This window comes from Merops nubicus, unplaced genomic scaffold, assembly GCF_000691845.1.
Source record: "Merops nubicus isolate BGI_N331 unplaced genomic scaffold, ASM69184v1 scaffold12220, whole genome shotgun sequence".
In the NCBI taxonomy this organism is placed as follows: domain Eukaryota; kingdom Metazoa; phylum Chordata; class Aves; order Coraciiformes; family Meropidae; genus Merops; species Merops nubicus.
The window spans coordinates 148,476-168,533 of record NW_008584978.1 but is presented as its reverse complement, the minus strand read 5'-3'; the positions used below and the strand labels follow the sequence as shown (position 1 = coordinate 168,533).

The window sequence follows — 20,058 nt, the reverse complement described above, 5'->3', positions numbered from 1 at the left end:
GTTATCTGTTCAGAGGTACTCAGTTATATACCAAGCAACTCATTTGCAGAGAAACAACCACGGCTTTTTAGAGAACTGAAATTTGAAATACCCTCTCAACTTCTAAGATAAGATTCCTGTACCTCATGACACCTGAGAAAAGGTTTGAGAATTGTCTTTCAGTTGAAATGCTTTTTACAGAACAAAATCAACTGTTTAATTTGAGATGAAAAGTAGGAATTACTGTTCAAACACTGTAATGCAATAAAAAGTAGGAGACAAGTCATGTTAATTTTATATAGATTATTATCAAGTTCCTGTTTGAGTTTTCAAAGGCCAACTTCAGTATATTTGTGTGAGTAAAGAGATATTTCAGTCTATATATAAGACTTCTGGACCCCAAATGAAGTTTGCCTCTTTTATCCAGAGGATACTAGAAGAGGAGCCACTGGGATTCCGCAGGAACTAGGAAGGGATACTGTGAGTCTGAGGACTTTTTTACTGCCCTTGACATATTCCCTATTAAGGCAGCTCCACTTTTAAAACTGTTCTCCATACACTACAAGTTTTAGTTGTGTGTTTTTCTTTAATCTATGTACTTTAAAGGTGGTCCATGTCTTTTTTTTGTTTTGTTTGTTTGTTTCTGTAAATACGTTGTATTATGAAAATCCAAGGCATATGTAATATGTTTCAGGATCTTTCAATCTGTTATTAGAATTATTTTGGATAACTGTTTACATAATTTTTTAATATAATACGTGCATAGTAAGCACTTATATGATTTACAGTTTTCAGTAAATGATTTCAAATGTAAAATTGGAAAATATTTAATGTATGTTGTGATTAGGCAGAGTATTTCAGGTTTTTGGTTAGATTTTAAAACCTAACAGTGCATAGTTATCTTGCTTCACTGTTGATGAAGTCAGGGATATACCTGAAAAAGGTAGGTGTTTTTCAGTTAGAGAATGAGAATTTGACCATTCTGTATTCTTGGAGGCTGTGTCTAGACCAACTGCTGTGTACATAAGCTCTGGATGATGATCCTTTGGTTATCCAGACTGGGGACCTAATTAAAGGCTGACACAAATCCCTGTTGGCCTAGCGGCTTTGGCTGTCTCCCTGTGGGATAGAAGGCACGTGGAGAGGAAGTAGAAGTTGGATATGAAGCAAAAAGGGTTTGCAGTAGAGGTAGGAGGAAAGCTTAGTAGCACTCTTCAATTTTTTGTAGGAGTGTAGTGGTAGGTATATTTCCCCATAGATAACTGATCCATTTCTGTTTTTTGAAGCAGTGTGTTTTATGCAATAAACTCACATTACAGCCCTAAACCAACAGTATATCGTCTAATATATTTAATACCAAGGAGCTGTGTTTTATTTCCTATGCTGGCCTTGTTTCTTCCCTCCATCTCCACGCTTTTTGGCATACATCTCCACATGTTTCATAACTGCTCCAAGTGAAGAGTCTCAATGGTATTTCTTCATCCTTTTGCATGTCAATACAGAAATAAAACCTATGGAAAATTAAGCTTGAAAGCACTAGAATCCAGCTAAATGCCAGACAGCATTCTGAGTACTAGGCTTCTGCGCTGTAAATATCTAAATGTTAGATAGGCAAATTAGCATATATATATACGCACATGTCTCCATCACTTGCAATTTTTCTGCTGTATTCACAGCACATTAACTTTTTCAGGTCAAGGTTCAAGAACCTTTAATTAGATGCTTATTAGAGGGTTAATGAGCAAACTAAGCACTCAAGAGGTGAGATGTGAGGTACTGCATGAGATTACAATTAGCAGAGACCACAGCAAGTGGAGAAATGATTGCTATATTAACTGAAAGACTTGCTTGTGATTTTCATGTGTGTTCTGCTAACGACTAGGCCTAACACGAATGACATAACCAGCAGAAAGACAAATCAATAAGTAGAATGTATTGACAAAAAGAAAGTTGTACCCGCAGCAGTCGTTCATGGCATAAACAAGTCAACCAATTTACATACAATTGACACCACCCGCAACGATCCCAGAAAAGACACAATCCGAGACACAGCAGGTGGTGTAAACAGGGAGCCAAGGCTTCCCATGGATGGCAAGGGAAACAGCCAGATCAGAATGCCAAGCAGATAAGACAAAGGTGACCACATGGCAACGCTCACCCGACTAGCCTGCGTTCAGAAAGGTCTGAAGTGACCGGGGCCCAGCTCCAGGGAGAGTCAGGAGGTCTGTCCTGAACCAGGAAGCTCTGTGGAGTGCACTCCACAGACAGACACTCCTGACTCCCTGCAAGTGGTCCCAGCTTTTATCCCCAAGCAGACACCTGACCTTTGTCAGCTCACTGCAGGACCCCTGGGGCTCATTTCCCTTCTGGCTCTCCCTGCAGGGCCGGCCGCACCCTGGGGGGAAGCTATAAGGCAAACTCACCTCCTCTGTATGAAGGGCTGTGGGAATCACCCATATGTCAACCTTAATTTGGGGCTCAGGGTTCAAACCCCAGCATTTCACTGCGTTAACTAAAAAAGAAGGAATAAAATGGTCACCGCAGAGCAGGCTGATAACAGAAGGTAGACGGTAAGAGGTACCATACTGTCATAGGGTATATATATTCATTAATGGTTCAGGGAAGATAGAGAATAATAAAGTTTGTTATCTATAGTCCTTACAGCTTCCACTGGGGGGGATGTTCTGGAGCCTGAGTCCTTCTTCTGATGTTTGTCTTAACAGTTTTCTAATTCCTACCCTAAGCCTAGCCAGGGGTAGTTTATATACATGTATCCCAAAGCAATCATGGTCATTTACTTAGATATGTCTTTTTCCTCCTTAGTATCTATCAACAAAATCAGACTTTCTTTCAACTTTCTATATAAACAGTTTCCTGTCGTCATCATGGTTGTCTTTCTCAGGACGTTTTCTAGTTTCAAAAAATCTTTTTTTTTTTAATATGAGTACCAGAACTTTATGCAATATTTGAAAGATTGTCTCTCTGAAATCTGGGACACTGATAGTAAAACTTCTCTACTTAGAAATCTCAATTCTCGTGCATTTTACAGTCACTCATTCCTCTATTTTTTTAAGTGATAAAGTCCTTGTTCATAACATTAAAAATTGGTAGTATTTTAAAAATACATTTCTTTGTACTTTGCACTGTTATATGTTATTCCTTTTCTACTACTCTGGATTTTCTGATCATCTTATACTTTGACAATTCTTGGTGAATATATCACAGAAATTGACTACTTTATGCAATATATTAATGAAAATGTCAAGTCTAGATAAATTCCTACACTGATTCTTGAGAAACTTACTAACATGCCTATAAATTAATACTTCTAATTTCTGCACAAACTTATAATTTCCCATTTTAGCTATTTTGTTACTCCACAGTCTTGCACTAACCCACTTCTTCATTTTAGCTACAAACTTCTCATGTAATTCTTGGCTAGATTAGAGGTACTGTATTTTCCTTATCTATAAAGATGAATTCTCACCATTAGTGAGTACTTGAACTTTTCAAATCTGGATACATTGTGCCATGTATCTGCAGTAAACTGATTCTGGTGATTTTTTTTTTTTTTAGTTTAGCTGTATATACAGAAGATAACAGTATATTTATTAAAATTTGTTCAAAAACACCTAGTGTAGCTTTGCTGTAACATATATGGGTTTTAGTCTCTCCAGGCACTCTTCATCCCATCCTGATGATTTCCCATTTTAAATTTTCTATTCCATAGCCCACTCTTGTCACCTGTACTGACATTTCCAAACTACTGTATGTTAATGTTCTTATTTAAAAGAACTTAACTATGTGTTCTCAAATTCACTACATAGTCTACATAGTCCTTCTTTTTTAATTCTCTTTTAATATGTATGGCTAAATAACCTTTTTATTAATTTGGTTTATTTTCTTCTGCTATAGCTCACTTTTCAGTTCAGTTGATTTCACTAACCTCTTCCCTTAGTTTTGAAAACTTGCTATTTTTAAATAAAAGGCATTATGGACTAATTTTACTGTGAACTAATATAAATATTGAGGGACTGCAAAAAAAATCATGCCAAAATCTTTTATTGAATAAAAGTCAAGGCCAACACTTCATCTAAACACAGTATTTTCTGGCTTTTTCCTTTTTTTTTTTTTTTTTTCTTTCAGCAATATCTCACAATTAAATTTTCAAAGAGATGTCATTGCTAGCACATGACAGATTTAGAGACAGAGCAGTTATATATTAGAGAATTTATTTGGTATCTTTACTACCCTTGACCTGAAAAAAATGGTCAAACAGATCTTCCACTGACTTCATAGTGAATATTCACATACAGGTAGGGTTGAAGACTGGAAACTACTAGCTGGAAAGGCTCCAAAAGACTAGAACTGTATAGAAGAAGAAGCCATTGCACACAGTGATCTATAGTAATCACTGCTACTTCTAGTCTGATGTAAAGAAAGCTGGATGACATCGCTTTTAATATATAGAAGTGTATATAATATAAAAACTAATGAAAAATTACTGATTTCTTAGATGTGTACATATGCTAGTTTCTCATTTAAAGTGAAAATAACATGGAGGGTTATGTGGTTGATTGTCATCAGTCACAGCTTACAGAAAGTTGGAGTAGACACTGCTTTAGATAGTGTAAAGAATCCCCTTTGTAACAGATACAGCAAGCTGACTTCAGCTGTGGAAAAAGCAGATTACAACCATTTCTGAGAAGGGTCACACTGCTCTGTCACTGGAAAATGTGATTCTGGCAGTTACTTCTCAGGTCTCAGAGTTATGATTTTTTTTCCCTATTCTCTCAGTTTTATGTGTTCAGGCTATTACGATTCTTGTAAAGATGAAGTTTAGCCTGTTTGTAAGAGTAGCTGTTTGGCAATTAATTATTTAATAATGACAATATAATTACTTCGAAAGCACTGGTACTATAGCTGCACTTTCACAGGAGTTTCAGAGAAGTGCTGCTTTAAGACTGTCTTTAAAACTGAGTGGTGGCATATATTCCAAGTTTCTCATGATAATGATATAATTTAGATGCCTGCTTTTAAATGGTACAACTCCTTTCACATTTTGTCTCTGTCTTTTAAAGTTTTCACATGTTCTACTGAGATCATGGACCTACAAGCAGAACAGTACTGTAGAATTTCAGGGTCTTGAGATTTGTCCTCAGACATGAACCACACCTTAGGTTAAGGTCTTGGTCTCTCCCTTCAAAGTATGGGAGAGAATATTTGTTTTAATAGCTACTGATTCTACAATACTGCATTACCCAAGGAATGTGTGTTTCACAGACAAAGCACAATGGGCACACAAAGGTAAAAATTTCCTCAGTAGGTGTAGCCCAATGGTTATAGCAAGACAAAAAGAAAACTTAGAGATTGTAGCACCAGGTCGCATCCATATGTTAGATGTCATAATGATGTGCATTTACCGTGCCTTGTTTTCTTCCTTTTAATAAGAGCAGTATTAATTGTTCAAACATAACTGATAACTGGTGTAGATGACATATTCTCAACTCATTTATGTCCTAGATACCAAGTTATGCACCATGCCTAGATCAGCCTAATTATCAATTTCTTAAATGTCTTTCCTTTTTGAACAGGGCTAAACATGAACAAGTGAAAATATTAATCCTCCCTTACTTTTTCCATAATGCCACAGAAAACTAAATGCAATTTCCTCAAATCATTAGTTTCACTAGTCCTCAAATATTATTCTGCTGCAGCATAGTTCTGTGTATGTATCATGATCTATGTCCAGTGACTCCTTTGAGAAAATGCCCATGGCTAGCAGTGAAGATAGTGACACTCAAAACAAAAGTTGTTTCACTGAATCTCACACCGGAATTGCAGGATAGCTTATTGCCTGGGGTTTAAGACACGTAGATCTGTTTTAAATATCTCAAAGAGTCAATGAACACAAAATTCATTATATCTTCATAAGCTCACTCATTATCACTCTATTATTTCTTAGTGTTTTAGCCAGTGCAAACAAGATCAAAGGTACTATGATGGAGAGAAAAGTTAGTAATACAGGTAAAATGTAGCATAGATGAGTCAGATGATGGGGGCTTCTGTAGTCAGAAACACCTTCCTTTGTTACTGCTGCTGTACTCTGAAGGAAGTTCTCTTTTAAGAAACAGTGACATTAATCAGTGATGCAAAATTAACAAGCCTAGGGGGAGTTTAAATGCATAAAAATTTGAGATGGGTATCAGCTAACTAGAAACACTGGGAGGATGTTTTCTCAATATCCCTTCTTCTCATCAGCCATCCCTCAGTGATACCATTTCCCTTAATTCCATGCTATTGATACTCAGGTTCCACTAGCCAACTCCTAAATCCATATACATCATCTCCATAATTATGAAGCCTAACCATGGAAAGAGCATTGGTATTTCAGGGTATAATGCCAACACTGCAGTGCAAGAATATGTTGGATCCTTTAATGGATTCTAAACAAGCTGTTACATCTGCATGACCCATCATACCTTTGCAGAGACACAGATCCTGTTTAAGAGGTCTTTCTCAGCAGAGCTAATTTGCTTTGAGAGATCCTAATGCTTGAAATGATGATTTTGTAATACCAGAAGTAGCTTGGTAAGAGCCTGCAATTATTATTATGCTGTGTTATTATGCAGCACTGCATTGGGTAGTGCTGATACAGTGCTGATATATATTGTAACTAGACAGCCATATTTAATACCATTTAGCACAGTATTTCAGTACTGTTTGACAGGTGATCTACGTCCATGGAAATTTGACATAGTCATATGACACATGCAAAGTAAAAGATGTGAATGCACACTGACATGTCTTGGTTTTTGCACACCCAACATAGCAAACTCAATATTTGGCTGATGTAATTTTGTGAAATGTGTATTTCTGTATTCATTAACACGATATTATTTAGAATTTTGTTTACTGAAATGCCTTTTGCCTAAGAATCTTACATTTAAGTAATTCAGTGAGTCTTTTTATCTTTTGATAGCTAGGAAATGGAAGGTGTCAGTCCTCACCAGTGATATGCCAGCTGCAGGAACAAGCTCAAAGGTTTATATTACATTGTATGGGGATCGCAGCAGTTCAGGGCCTATTTTTCTTGATGGAGAGGAAGGAAAATTATTTCAGAGAGGCAATGAAGACATTTTCACAGTAAGTAGTATATATTCAATGTGTTGCCCTCTTGTATCCTGCCAGATTGTATGACATTTCAAATGCGATGAAAAGTAACATTTTTTGTGCGTGGTACATATATCTGGAAAAGAGAAACAGGACTTAAATGCAAAACTAAATTTTGTACCCTGTCGTTACCGACACCCGATCCCCGGGATCTCTGCCACCCAACCTCTGCCGTTGGGTACCATCACAGACACAGGCTTCAATGTGAAGGATGCTGCAAATGGCGTTTATTGCGCAGCTGCAATTGCTTATATAGCACAAGCCACACCCACAAGGCCCCTCGTGGGCAGTCTGAGCTTTCCGGTACATCGCGAGATCTTCCGCACGCCGATCCCTGCCTAGGGCGGGCTCTGCTCACCACAACAGTACCCTTTCCCACTCACCTATCCAAAGATGATTTGATCCAACATATTTCTTGTCTGTTTAAGAACCACTGCTTAATTTACACAGTGCTCAAGAAATTACCAAGAAACAGAACAACAGATACTTTTTTCATTTTTAAACATGAAATGTGGCTACATTATTAAAAATTAAATGAGGGAGTGAAAAATTAGGATATGGAGTAAATTTTTAGATTTTTTACATGCTTCTTGCTTTATTTAAATAGTAACAGTTTTTATACCTGTAATAAAGTCTGTCTACCTGAAGCTGCTTCTACTCCTGGATACACAAGCAAACTTCTCCCCCATCAGTGATTTAAGTGAGCCAAAACAGGCCTCTTATCAAAAGAGGTATAGCTCAAGACTGTGTATGGGTTTGTCAGTGGGTGGTGTCTTTATCAGGTGTCAGCTATGGGGCCATATAACAAACAGGTGCTTCCATTGTTAGTATCCAGGATAGCAAATCCCTTTCTGAGAAAATGTGTTTAATGACAGCATTGATGAAGAGCTTGCTTTTTCCACAACAGCCTCACAGCTGTTTGGGGTGTAGGAAATGCAATTCCTTCTCAGCCTGATGGAGTTTCTCAGAAGAACCCAGCAGTTCTGATAGTATGTCATTCTCCTGTGATTTAAAACAAACAAACAAACAAACAAACAAACAAACAAACAAACAAAACCAACCAAACAAACAAACAAAAAAACCAACAAAAAACCAGTTACAAGATTGAAAGAAGTAGATAAAATAAGTAACCAAGTACCTGACAGATAAAAATACCCTCTTCATAACAGATGATGTTTGGTCTGGCTTTTGCTTCTATTATTGTAATTAATTTCACCTCTGATGACTTTTAAATGCAAAATATGGTGTCAGCCCCTGGTTTGTGACCTAGAATTCCTCTCTTCGGTGAGCATTCATAGCACTGAATACAATTAAGGAGTGTGTACTCTAAAACATATAGAAAGAGAAAAGCCTCTCTGCTTGTGCTGTATGCTAGATCTCAGTTAACTCTGGTCTGTTCTCCCTACTCTGTTTGTTTATTGTTTATAACACTGAGTTCAGGGAAGTTCATGATACAGAGAACTCAGTTCACACCTACCTCTACACTGTAAATGAAAACATGAAAATGAATTCTACAGAAAACAACAGAAGGATGGCAAATCCAGCCTACGTAATAAGAAAAAAAAAAGAGATACAGGAAGGAGGGAAGACACTTGTGGTGTGTTTCCAGTTCCTTGAATATAAGCTCTCTATTTCTACACTTAATTTCATAACCGGTTGTTTGAATAACCTTCACAAAAAGTTATTCCCTCAGCACTCTATTGTCTGTACTGGACACACTTGTCCAGCCTGCTAAGAGCTAAACTTTCAAATACATTTTTTTAAGTTGAGTTACTTGAAATTATTTGTAAAAACAAACATGAGAGCTGAACAGAATTGCTTCCAAACTTGTAAAGCATACCCTCCTGGAGGTGAGGGAGAAACTCCAAAGTATGTGGGAGGTGCCTGGGAGACAGAAATAATTTTGTAGCAGATTGGTGGTATAGATGCTAAACCAAGTCAGGTTCTAGGGTTAAGACACTTTTGCTTTTTAGCCATACATACAGTCTGTATTCATCCCTCACTGAGGCCAGTACTCAGTGAGGAAAAAAATACCTACAGCAGCATCCTGAAGCCATTTAAATGGAGTTGGCAGGCTAACAGATATTTTGAGGGTTGTCCTTTAGAAGAGACAAACTTCTAATGATTATTCAGACCAAGATATTTTGGAAACATTTGTTTAAATATCAGAATATTTAATCCCTATGTAGAAAATGTCACCTGACAGGTACTAAATAAATGTCTTTTGTGTGTCTCTTTTCTTTTAATAAATGTCCTGTGTTTCATCAGGTGTTTCTTTTACAGATTAATACCAGAAACATAGGACATCTCTACAAAATACGCATAGGACATACGAATACAGGAAACTCTCCTGCCTGGAACTGTGAAGAGGTAAAAGCAGTGAGAAAGAATTTTATCATTCCAAAAGCATTCACTATGAGAGCAGAGTCAAAATACAAGTCAGAAAAAAAATCCCTGGGATAAATATATTAATCTCATCAAATGCTTGCAGCTTCATTTAAGAGATTATTTATAAAAGAGTGGTTTTGTGTGGAATTAAAGGTGGCTTATGACGGTATGTCATGGCTGTTTGAAGTTTAGTGAGAGCTGAACATTATACTTCTTTAAAAGTGTGTGGCTGAGCAGCAAGAAAGACTAACTGGCTGCTGTGGTCCGAGTCTTCTACAGTCTTTGTATGCTAGTGTCTAGAGGTTGCTGAAACCCAGAAAGTCGTCGAACTCAAGTTCAATGCTAAGTCCTCCTCAAATCGGCAGCTGATGTTGGGTCCATATACACAGCACCAGAGCTTCATTGCACAAGTTTCTAGTTGTGTGTTTCTGGGGAGAAAAAGACAATAACAGGTTTCTTTCCCTCCTTGTTTAAAAAAAAAAAAAAATCTTGACGCAGATAAAGCAAAGAGAATCAGCTAGTTCTGTTTCAAGGTGCAGTCATGAAGCATAGTATATAGGTTTCTGGACTGGGAATGAATGGATCTGCTTTTATCCTTAACATCTGTGATGTCCTATGTGTGCCAATCATATGCAAAGCATGCCTGAAACACTTCCTTCTTTGTGCCACAGTTTCTTATCCTTCAGTTAAAAGACAGCAGTTTATGAAGGGCTTTAGAAGCTGCTGGCAAACTTGTTATTATAAGACAATTCTCGATAAATCTAGATCTATCTAATGCAAAGTACCCACTTGTAATTAAATATTTATTGATCAATATTCCAACTCTGTGGCTATTTGGTGCTTTAACTAGTTGTTTTCATCTGGGACTGAGACTCAGAAGACTATGTAAGGTCTAGGCATTGTTAGCTGAAGTTTAGGCAAGTTCCTGTGAGTTCATATCTCTAACCATGCACGTCTACTTTGAAATATTTTGTCACTGATTCTGCTGAAAGAGATATCATCCCTATAATTCACTCTAAGAGGTTTCAAGCTAGAATTATAGAATGGTTTTCATTGGAAGAGACCTTTCAGATCATAAAGTCCAACTGTTAACCCAGCACTGCCAGGTCACCACTAAACCATAACCCTCAGCACCACATCTGCATGTCTTTTAAATCCCCCCACGAATGGTGACTCCACCCCTTCCCTGGGCAGGCTGTTCCAAGGCGTGACAACCCTTTCGGGGAAGAAATTTTCCTCATGTCCAACCTAAACCTCTCCTGGTGCTGCTTGAGGCCATTTCCCCTTGTCCTATTGCTTGTTTCTTGGGAGAGCAGACCGACCTCCCACTATGTCCTTTCAGGGAGCTGTAGAGAATGAGAAGGTCTCCCTTGAACCTCCTTTTCTACAGACTAAACAATCCCATTTCCTTCAGCTGCTCCTCAGAATACTTGTGCTCTAGACTCTTCACCAGCTTTGTTGCCTCAATTCCTGTGAGGATTGCCTGATCATAAAGCTTAGATATTTTTTTCCAGGTGTTCTGTGGCTTGGGAAATGCAGGAGTCAGAATATCATTTAAGATACCTTTTTCTTCTGTTCATCGCTATTTTTCTTCTCATAAGTGTGTGTATGTAAGCAGTGAAAGGGTGAAAATACCTCACAGCTTTGTCCCGTGAGACAGAGGGAGAGGTTACCAGTGATTTCTAGTGTACCTGAGTTGAGAAGCTAGAAGAGAACAGTAGGTTTTCTCTTACAGAAAGGGTTCTTTTGTATGTTTAATTTTGGTATTACAAGTTTTGGTTGTCATATAACCTGACTCAGCATATGGACCTTTGTGGGCTGGTTATATGCTGTCCTCTGTGAATAGAGGTTGCACTGCCTCCTTTGTGTAAGACATCCATTTAAATTGAGAGATTAAAGAAATCTGACAGAAGAGGGAAAGAAAAAATGAGAAGTTATTGTTCTCCCTCTCACTTCCCAGATAGGATATATTTAATGAAATCAACAGTAAAATTTTAAAGGAAGGGTTCAACACTTCATGAGTTCCATTGATTCTTGGCTTACCAATTTTGGGTTTCATTCTTACCAGTTGTCAGTCAGTTTGCACAGCTCTTCATCAGTCATTTCTCAGCCAGGACTAGGTCATTCCCTCTTTGCAACTTTGGGCACAAAGTTAAAAAAAAGAATTATATTCAGACAAACACACTCTACAGGTAACCTAGTGTTTTGATTTGTGTAGAACCAAAGAAGTACAGACACTGATTTCTAGACTTCATAGAAGAGAAACAACCTACAAAGAGCTGGTCAGACACTTAACTTCACTGTGCCTTGGGAAACCTACGTTTTTCTGGAAGATCTGAAATTAAGAGTGTTCTGAAACTGCAGAGCTTTTCTGGCAGTTAGGCATGCTAGTCCTCCATCAATATCCCACAGCTTCTGTGGCTTTCTCTGCATTGAGATGCTTTCAGGCCTGCAAAGGACCACAAGGTTCTGCTTCTTTAACTCCAAGTTCCTTTTCCAAGATTCTTCAGTAGAAGCTGATAGGCCAAGATGTGCCATTTTTTCATACAAGATAAAACACTTTCTTTGAAGATTAGTATTCAAGCAGTAGAAGTTATAAAAGTATTTCCAGTATTTCTGAATTCATTCAATATTCTAATTAAGGGGATTAGATTCTGCAAAGCACAGAGCAGTGAAATTACAGGTAGAAGTGTCTTTGCTTCTTTCTGCTGGTCCAAAAGTGAGTGTAGCTACTAGTATAAATTAGCATAATTAGGGACTATTCTAAAATGCAGCAGCCTCTGAGGTGCTTACTAAGGAATACTTTGAAGTACAAAATAACTAGAGCTCCTTCCCTTCTTCAGCTGGTGTGCATATGGTCCTTTTTCTGCTATATGGTAGAAGCTGGGCATGGAAGAAAATTGTGTGGGGCAAACTGGTGTTTGGGCTAGCACTTTTATGGTTTATGTCACAAGCAGTGCTGAAGAATGAAAACCTGTTCTTTTAATTCCTTTTCTGGTAAGAAAGTAAGTTAAAGGAATAGAATTGCAAGCATTGCCAAGCTTTCCAGTGAGAAGTTCCATGTTTGGTAAGCCATGCCACCTCGTGCCGGCCCACATCGATATACCAGCTGGAACAACATGGCTGTATTATGTGGGACTGTGCCTGGGCTGATAAACTCTGTTTCTTGGCTGTTCTTGAGTTACTCTGCCCTACACTTTCAAATCTGACTGAGTGAAAAGTCATATTGGGGGTGGTGGTGTCTGGGGAGCTGACACGTCCCAAACCCATGGGTTTGTGATTGTGCCGCAGAGCTCTACCTGCACAGATTTGAACAGTATCCCACACATTTAATGACCTGTTTTACATGGACTGAGATCAGCAGCTTAAACTGCAATTCTTGGTGCTGTTCAGGTGCAGTTGCTGAACCTTTTCTCAGGGGAACAGTTTTCTTTCCCTGCTCATCGATGGCTGGCCTGGGACCAGGCTGATGGGGAGATATCTATGGAGCTTCCTGTTTTACATCAGGGTCAGCCGATTCTTCCAGGTAAGCACAGTATCACAAAGGCTGTCAGGCCACAGACTGATGCTGATAGAGGTGAGTTCATTGTATTTCATCAAGCCCTCTCTAACTTTTTAGCTGCTACAACACTTTTTGTGTGTTGTTTTGCTTTGGTTAATGGAGCATGTTCAGGTAAAAGGCTAAGAATCACTGGAAAGGAGATGGGAGAATCACGCTTTGAATTTCACAGGTCCTTCAAAAAAAACCTCCTTTGGTATGATTTTCAGTGTTTGTGTTTGTTTTAAAATAGAAGTAATAGTAAAGACACCTCACATCATGTAACTACCATGAAGCCATCATACATGAGTCAGATCACAAGCTTTTTTCAATAACTGAGGGTTATAGCTCCAATATTACTGTTGTAGCTACTGGTTTAATTTCTTTCTTGTAAGTGACTAAGACAGCTTTCCAGAATACTTTTGATTTCTGAATGTGGAACAAAATTTTCACAGTATTTCAGAAGGCTGTAAATGTTAAAATCTCCATTACTCACTTAAAGGTGGTATTGTAATCTTAAAGGTGAATGATGCCAAAAAATACAAGATTTTTTTTTGGTATTGCTGCTGTTATACTATTTTAATGTCCTGCCCAATCCCTTTCACCCATTCTAGGTGTTACTGCTATATGGTCTCTCAGCTTCAAAAGTAGGAAGGGGGTGGAAAGTCTGTGCTTGCTCTTCCCTTCTCTCCAAAGGGCATTGTTCTTTCTGGCTTAAGGCAAGTACAAGGGCATAGTCAGATCATTATATAGTATGAGAGATGTGGGTGAGAGAGCAAGAATGCTGGCATGGATTCTCATCCCATAGGGTGTGGTGGTAGAAAATGAAAAGCCATAACACCACCAGTATTATTTTTGCTGGAGCTTTCACTAGAGTAAGACCCACCTGGGACAGATTCCACACTCTCCTGTTTTCCCTTCCACCAAAAACTCGTATCAACTACAGAGAACAAGATGAATGGGATGAGAGAAACTTCCATTCAAAGTTCTCCAAAAAAGTATGGAACTTTTTTTCACAATGACCTGTACTATAACAACTCTTGATGGTATTCTAGTGTTACTTAGTGTTGGTCTTGGAAAACTGAAATGCTAACAGGCATTTCAGTGGTAACAGCTGTTATGGGTGCAGGCTAGAGGAAGAGGATACAAATGAAATTGAGAGGCAGAAGTCCAGAAAATGGCCCATGGATGTGGGGAAACCTGCCATGGGACAGTAATTCTCATAATAAAGAGCTGGGTGACCCAGAGTTGTTTATGCCTATCTGTGACAACTAAGGACTGAGTTTAAGAGCCTGAAGGAAGAGCAGAGTAACAAGTTTCTGCCTTATTAATACATCTTTAAAAGAAAAAGACTAACAGGAGAGTTTTCTTGCACTGACGTAGTTACCAGCTGTCAACTGCTCATAAAATGCTGTAGAGAGAGGCTGGCCAGCCCTACCCACAATGATTTTTGATCTTGAGTGGTTATGATCTTCACACCCTTGAGGGGTGAAAAGCCTCAGAGACAATCAGCCTGTGTCCTCATAGCTTTGGTCTCTTAGGTCAGGAGACTTTAGTATTATTAATGTAAATGAACATATAAGCACACTGGTATAAAAAAACAAATACACACGTGCCCCCTTTAAATAAACGCTAATTCATGATCATTAACATATTATATTAGATATGCTCCAGGCCCTACTTGCAGTATCTGTTCTTCCTCAAATGTTCTTTTGCTTAATATTCTGTGACACTGACCTAACTCACCTTCTAATTTTCGGGCTCTTCTTTCTGAGTAGGTTGTTTCCTTGTTTCTGAGATAAAGAGAAAATGAAAGATTTTTATTATGAAGTAATCTTGGTGCATCGTAAAGCACAGCAGCACACTTAAATCATCCTCTTGATTTGCATTTTGTACTTAATTTCTCCCTCATGCAAGAGAGGAAAAAAAGAACTTCTGTGCATTTCTGCCATCCTCAGTATAAGAAGGATCATGCTGAAGGCTTTGGAGAAAGCAGTTTCATCTCTAACTGAGTAATTGAAAGAGGCCTCTGTGTCTTTTTGCCAATTTCTGCATGAGATAGTGAAAGGAGAACATAGCTTTTAACTTCAGAGGAGATAGTTTGATAACAGAACAGTGAAGAGGTCTGGATTCTATCTGAAAGAAAGATGATGAGAGGCACTTTAAAACCAATTTCTGAATAAAAAGAAGCTGAAATACTTTCTGATTTAACAGCTTTTTTTTTTTTTATTCAAAGGAAAACCATATGAATTATACTGTTAAGAAGTATTACATAGAGACTTTGTGGCTTTAGTGCTGAGGTACTGAGCACCACTCGTTTTACTTTTTATCATCAACCATCCTACTTTTGTCCCCTTCTGCTGATGTTTTATGACACAAACCTTTAATTATATGATGATGAACTACTTTCTGGGGATAAATCAGGATTGCAGTGTTTGGTGGCTGGTGGACCTTTATTTTTCTTCTTGCCGAAACTAGGAAGTAGATACTTAATGAAGGAGAGAATTGTAAGAATAAAGAGGATTGTTATGGTCTTAGATGCAGGATTTTTGGTCTGGAGAAGTTAATTCTCTGCCTCTGCCATGGTCTGTTCATGAGGTATCTATGCATGAAGGATGCTGTAAATAAAAGTGTGGGGAAGTAACTAGATGAAGTGGTGGCATTGTAAATGATGCAAGTAAAACACATTACTAATTAACAGTTCTTAAATGAAAACTATACTTTAGTGGAATTTAGAGGTACCCAGGTCATAATCTTAAAATGAGTTAGCTCTGGTACTAGAAGCAAACTAGCACTAACATTCGGTGTGGTCATAGTAAAATAATTTGTTCTGGTTTCTCTGAGACAGAATCTCAGGCCAGCCACGGTCTGCAGACCATTAGCAGTTCCCAGTCAGCCAGGAGCTTAAGCTGGGAAAGGCAAAATTCAGGGCAGGTGACCAAGTCGGCTACAGGTGTACCCCAGACAACAAAAGTCACATTCAGTATAAAGGGGGAAGTTTGCTGAGGTTGGGGGTTCTTCCTCATCCTACTACTTCTCTTCATTCTGCTTCTGCTTCTCTCAGTCCCTGGAGGGGCTTGCTTATAACCCTGCTCCTGAGGACTGCCTTCCTGTTAGGTGTGACCACCATGTATTCATTGGGCTGAGTATGACTTGGTATGTTTTATATTTTCATTATTAGTAGTTTTGTTGTTTAAGGAAATCTGTTTTCACTTTAATCCATGGATCTCCTCTCCTTTTCCTGGTTCCCATTCCTGACTGGGGTGGAGTCATTAAGGGACAGAACAACTGCTATAGTTTAGCCTTGATATGGGCTAATTGTAGACAAAGCTGTGCAAAGTGCTTACTGCTTTAGCTAGATTACTACCATTATCCAAACTGCATTCCTTAAAGACAGCTTGTATAGTAACCTGTACACAAATGTCATTAAACATACATGAGGTAATAATAATAATAATAATAAAAAATAAGCATTAAGGGAAAGTTATAAACACTGAATAACCACTTAACACAATTGCATATGCAGATGGATCATGAAAAAATTTTCACTGGTTCCTAGAAGAAGGTACTTGTCCATCAGGAGAGTGAGATATGGAAATAATATCCCTCAGAGGATTACAATCAAGCTTCGTAACCTATTTCAAGGGGAAACTGATAAATGAATGATGACAATGTTGATGCTCTAGACACAGTGTATCCAGAAACTTTATTTGTCAGACAAAGCACAAGGACAGATAGATCTGGAAGAAGAGATTGTGTGTCAGAAAATGTGGTTTTTCTCTCTCTCTTTCATTCTATCTGTACCTTGTTTGGTCTAAAAAAAATATTGCTATTGCACATTGGTGTAAACTTTGCCTTTCTCATGTTTCTACTGAGGATTATAATTCATGTTTTTATTTTCCTTCTGAATTTTATGAGTTTACTAAATATACATTTGAAGGACTACAGCTTTCTATTGTTATATAATTTTAAGTATCATGGTCTTTATTCCAATTTCTTTGGAGTGTGACTCAAATTTAATTTGCTTTATCTATTTTTGTTACATAACCGATTTATTGAATTTAAGTCTAGGTTTTTCCTCTCAAATTTACAGCCTTTCAAGAATTTCTATATGGAAATAGAGGAAGTCTGTATTATCCTATTGCATGAATCAGTAACAACGCAGTTTTCTGAGTTCTGAGGTCTTGGAAAACTAAAACTCTGGTGCTAGATTTTTGCTTGTTTGGTTTACCAGTGCATTCAAAACATTAACAGCTCCTGTTGCTTGTTACAGCTTTGATCCCACCAGTTTTGGTGAGGCTAATCTTGGTTTTATATCATTTACTTATCAATTTTATGATGATTTCTAATGATGCTGCAGGACAAAAACATGCTATTGTGCATTTAAAAGACATGTTATTGTGCATTTAAAGTTCCATTCTGTTTGCATTCCCTGTAGTGAAAGTCTGGGATAAGAAGCATTAGTGAAAGACCGAAGCAAGTTTCTACATTATTTTACTCTAATATTGAATAGGATATTTAATGTTTTATAATTTAACTGTCCTTGACAGAGATGTATTTTGACTCTACTGGCACATTCAGAGCTAGATGATATTGTAACTATGATAGTGTTTGTGATATGAAAGGTTGTCATCTTTTATTGTCAGTGACTGTCTATGAAGTGCATGTGACAACAGGAGAACTGTGGAATGCTGGAACTGAGGCTGATGTCTATATTTCTGTCTATGGAGAAAGAGGTGATACAGGATCAAGACAGCTGCTCAGGTCACAGAAGCTCAAGAAATTTTTAAAAGGACAAGTAAGTGAAAGACGAGGTGTTTTCTCTCTCTCGGGTGAGTGGTTATCCCAGGCAAGGTGCAATTAGAAATGAGATAATTATTATGTTCCAATGCTTTATCAAAATTCCATAATTAAGCCAAAAATACTTTTTAAAGGTATTTTTTGGAAGAGAGCATTTTCATATATAAAATAGCTAAACTGTGTATTTTTTGTTTTAATTATTCTAAAATTTTTATTTAATAAGTGAAAAGAAAATGAAACATTATAGCTGCATTTCTAATATTGAAATCTGCTTTAATATGTAATTTTTTAGCCAATTAAGCTTTCAGCACTCTTCCCTTTTCTGATTCTGATTACATTCATTAGAATGGATCTACTCCCATTAGGAAAGTGTTCAGGCTTACTTCTTTTATTTTAGAAAACCTTTTCTTCTTAGTTTGTTCTCACATTGTCATTAGCTGGTACTTCAAAGAATGATCTTGACAGAAGAGTTCTATAGGTTTATGGGTCTTTGGGATTCCACAGCTGCAGAATGTTCTGTGTTTTAGATTTTACTGAAATGATGATTGATTACAGACTGACATCTTTGCTGTTGAAGCTGTGCACCTTGGACATTTGTACAAGACTGTTATAGGACACAATGGTCTTGGATCAGGTTAGAAATATCTCTCTATAATTACTGAATACTGCCTGCAATGTTATTAACCTTTTATTTGACATACGATATGCATTTCTAAAATTGAACACATGAAAACATTTTGGAAGTAAAAAAATACAAAGGCTTCTAGGGAAACTGTTCAAGTGACACAGTTACATTTTTGTATCATCACAAATTTCAAGTATTTTGTGTTTGCTTTTACAATACTCTCAACCATTATGTTAAGGACACCATCTGCTACTGTTCTGTCATGTTTGACTAATCCCTACAGAAAAATTGAAGAGTTGTCTGTATGAAAGGACATTGTGCCATGTGCACTCTGTGTTATAGATAAAATGGCCTATTAATGGATAACGCTAATCAACCTAAAATTATACATTGTGAAGATAACAGCTGGAGACTTTGGCTACACTGTCTTGTCATTAGACACCCAATCAATGGTGAAACTCAAATGGCTTGTAGTCACAAGACCTGCTTTTCAAATTCTTGAGCCTTAATACTATAAAACATAGCAACTTGTTTAGAGCCATGGTAAGAAGATATCTGATCTTGCTGATATTTTAATAGGCAAAACAATTAAGTCTCATACAATGAGAGTGTTAAATGAGGGGGAAGTGTGCAGCACTCAGGGCCATGACATCCAGAGAGGGACCAAGCAGACTGCAGGCCAATAAGCAAGTTCTACAGTACCTAGAGCAGATACTGTCTCCTCTCCAACCATTGGGGCAGCCATGACTCTAGCAACTTGCCAGTGGAGTAGCAAATCTTGCAGTTCCAGTGGAAGAGAGAAAGCCATAGCAAGTTGGAGTTCATAAAATCTGCCTCTCATGAACTAACTTTTAAAAAATTTATTCTAAGGAAATGGCTGGTTTCTGGACAAAGTCGTAATCAAGGATCCTGTTACAGATTTGGATTATACTTTTCTTTGTTACAGGTTGGTGGTGTTTCATTTGGGCTAGATTTTTAAAAAATTTGTAATTGCTCATGGTTTTCTTATGGAATATCCTGTCAAGAGAAATATAAATTTCCTATGAGGTGAACTGGGATGATCTGAATATCTTCACAGCTCTCGTTGTACCTGCCCCAAATCTTGGGTGCATTTGAGCTAATGAAAAAGTGATAAAAAGTTCTGCCTGGGAACTTTCTGTTCTTGTGCCTTGCAAGCTATTCAAGATGTACTTTTTGTCACACTCCCCATATCTAGCACCTGGGATCTCACACCAGCAGGTCCATCCATTTTTCCATGTCATGCAATGCAAGGCTTGTCAGAAGAGTAGCTTTCTGTCTCTCTAGCAGGCTGATCCTACTGTACACAAGTTAGTATGGAGATTAACTTGTGGTTCATTGACCTCAAGATCAGACTTTAAGAGCTATCTGACCACATCTTTTTTTTTTTTTTTTTCTCTCCTCGTTTGCCTTGCATCCTGTCACTAAGCTGCAACAGAATTTCAGGCAATCTGAACCTCCTTGCCTTTTCTGCTCTGAATCTTCTGTTCTATAGCTCAATTCTAATTTTATCTATGCCTGATTAATTCTCAACATC

At 37.7% G+C, this 20,058-nt stretch overlaps 1 protein-coding gene across 1 annotated transcript in view; it reads left to right on the top strand.

Annotated features, from left to right (window-relative positions):
* Positions 1-20,058, top strand: part of RP1 (retinitis pigmentosa 1 (autosomal dominant)) — a 175,151-nt gene that overhangs the window by 14,852 nt on the left and 140,241 nt on the right. The window contains exons 6-11 of the mRNA XM_008946075.1: positions 5,945-6,006; positions 6,962-7,125; positions 12,934-13,066; positions 17,725-17,876; positions 18,434-18,512; positions 19,374-19,449. Coding sequence (XP_008944323.1) covers positions 5,945-6,006; positions 6,962-7,125; positions 12,934-13,066; positions 17,725-17,876; positions 18,434-18,512; positions 19,374-19,449 — 666 coding nt within the window. The remainder of the gene's footprint in view (positions 1-5,944; positions 6,007-6,961; positions 7,126-12,933; positions 13,067-17,724; positions 17,877-18,433; positions 18,513-19,373; positions 19,450-20,058) is intronic.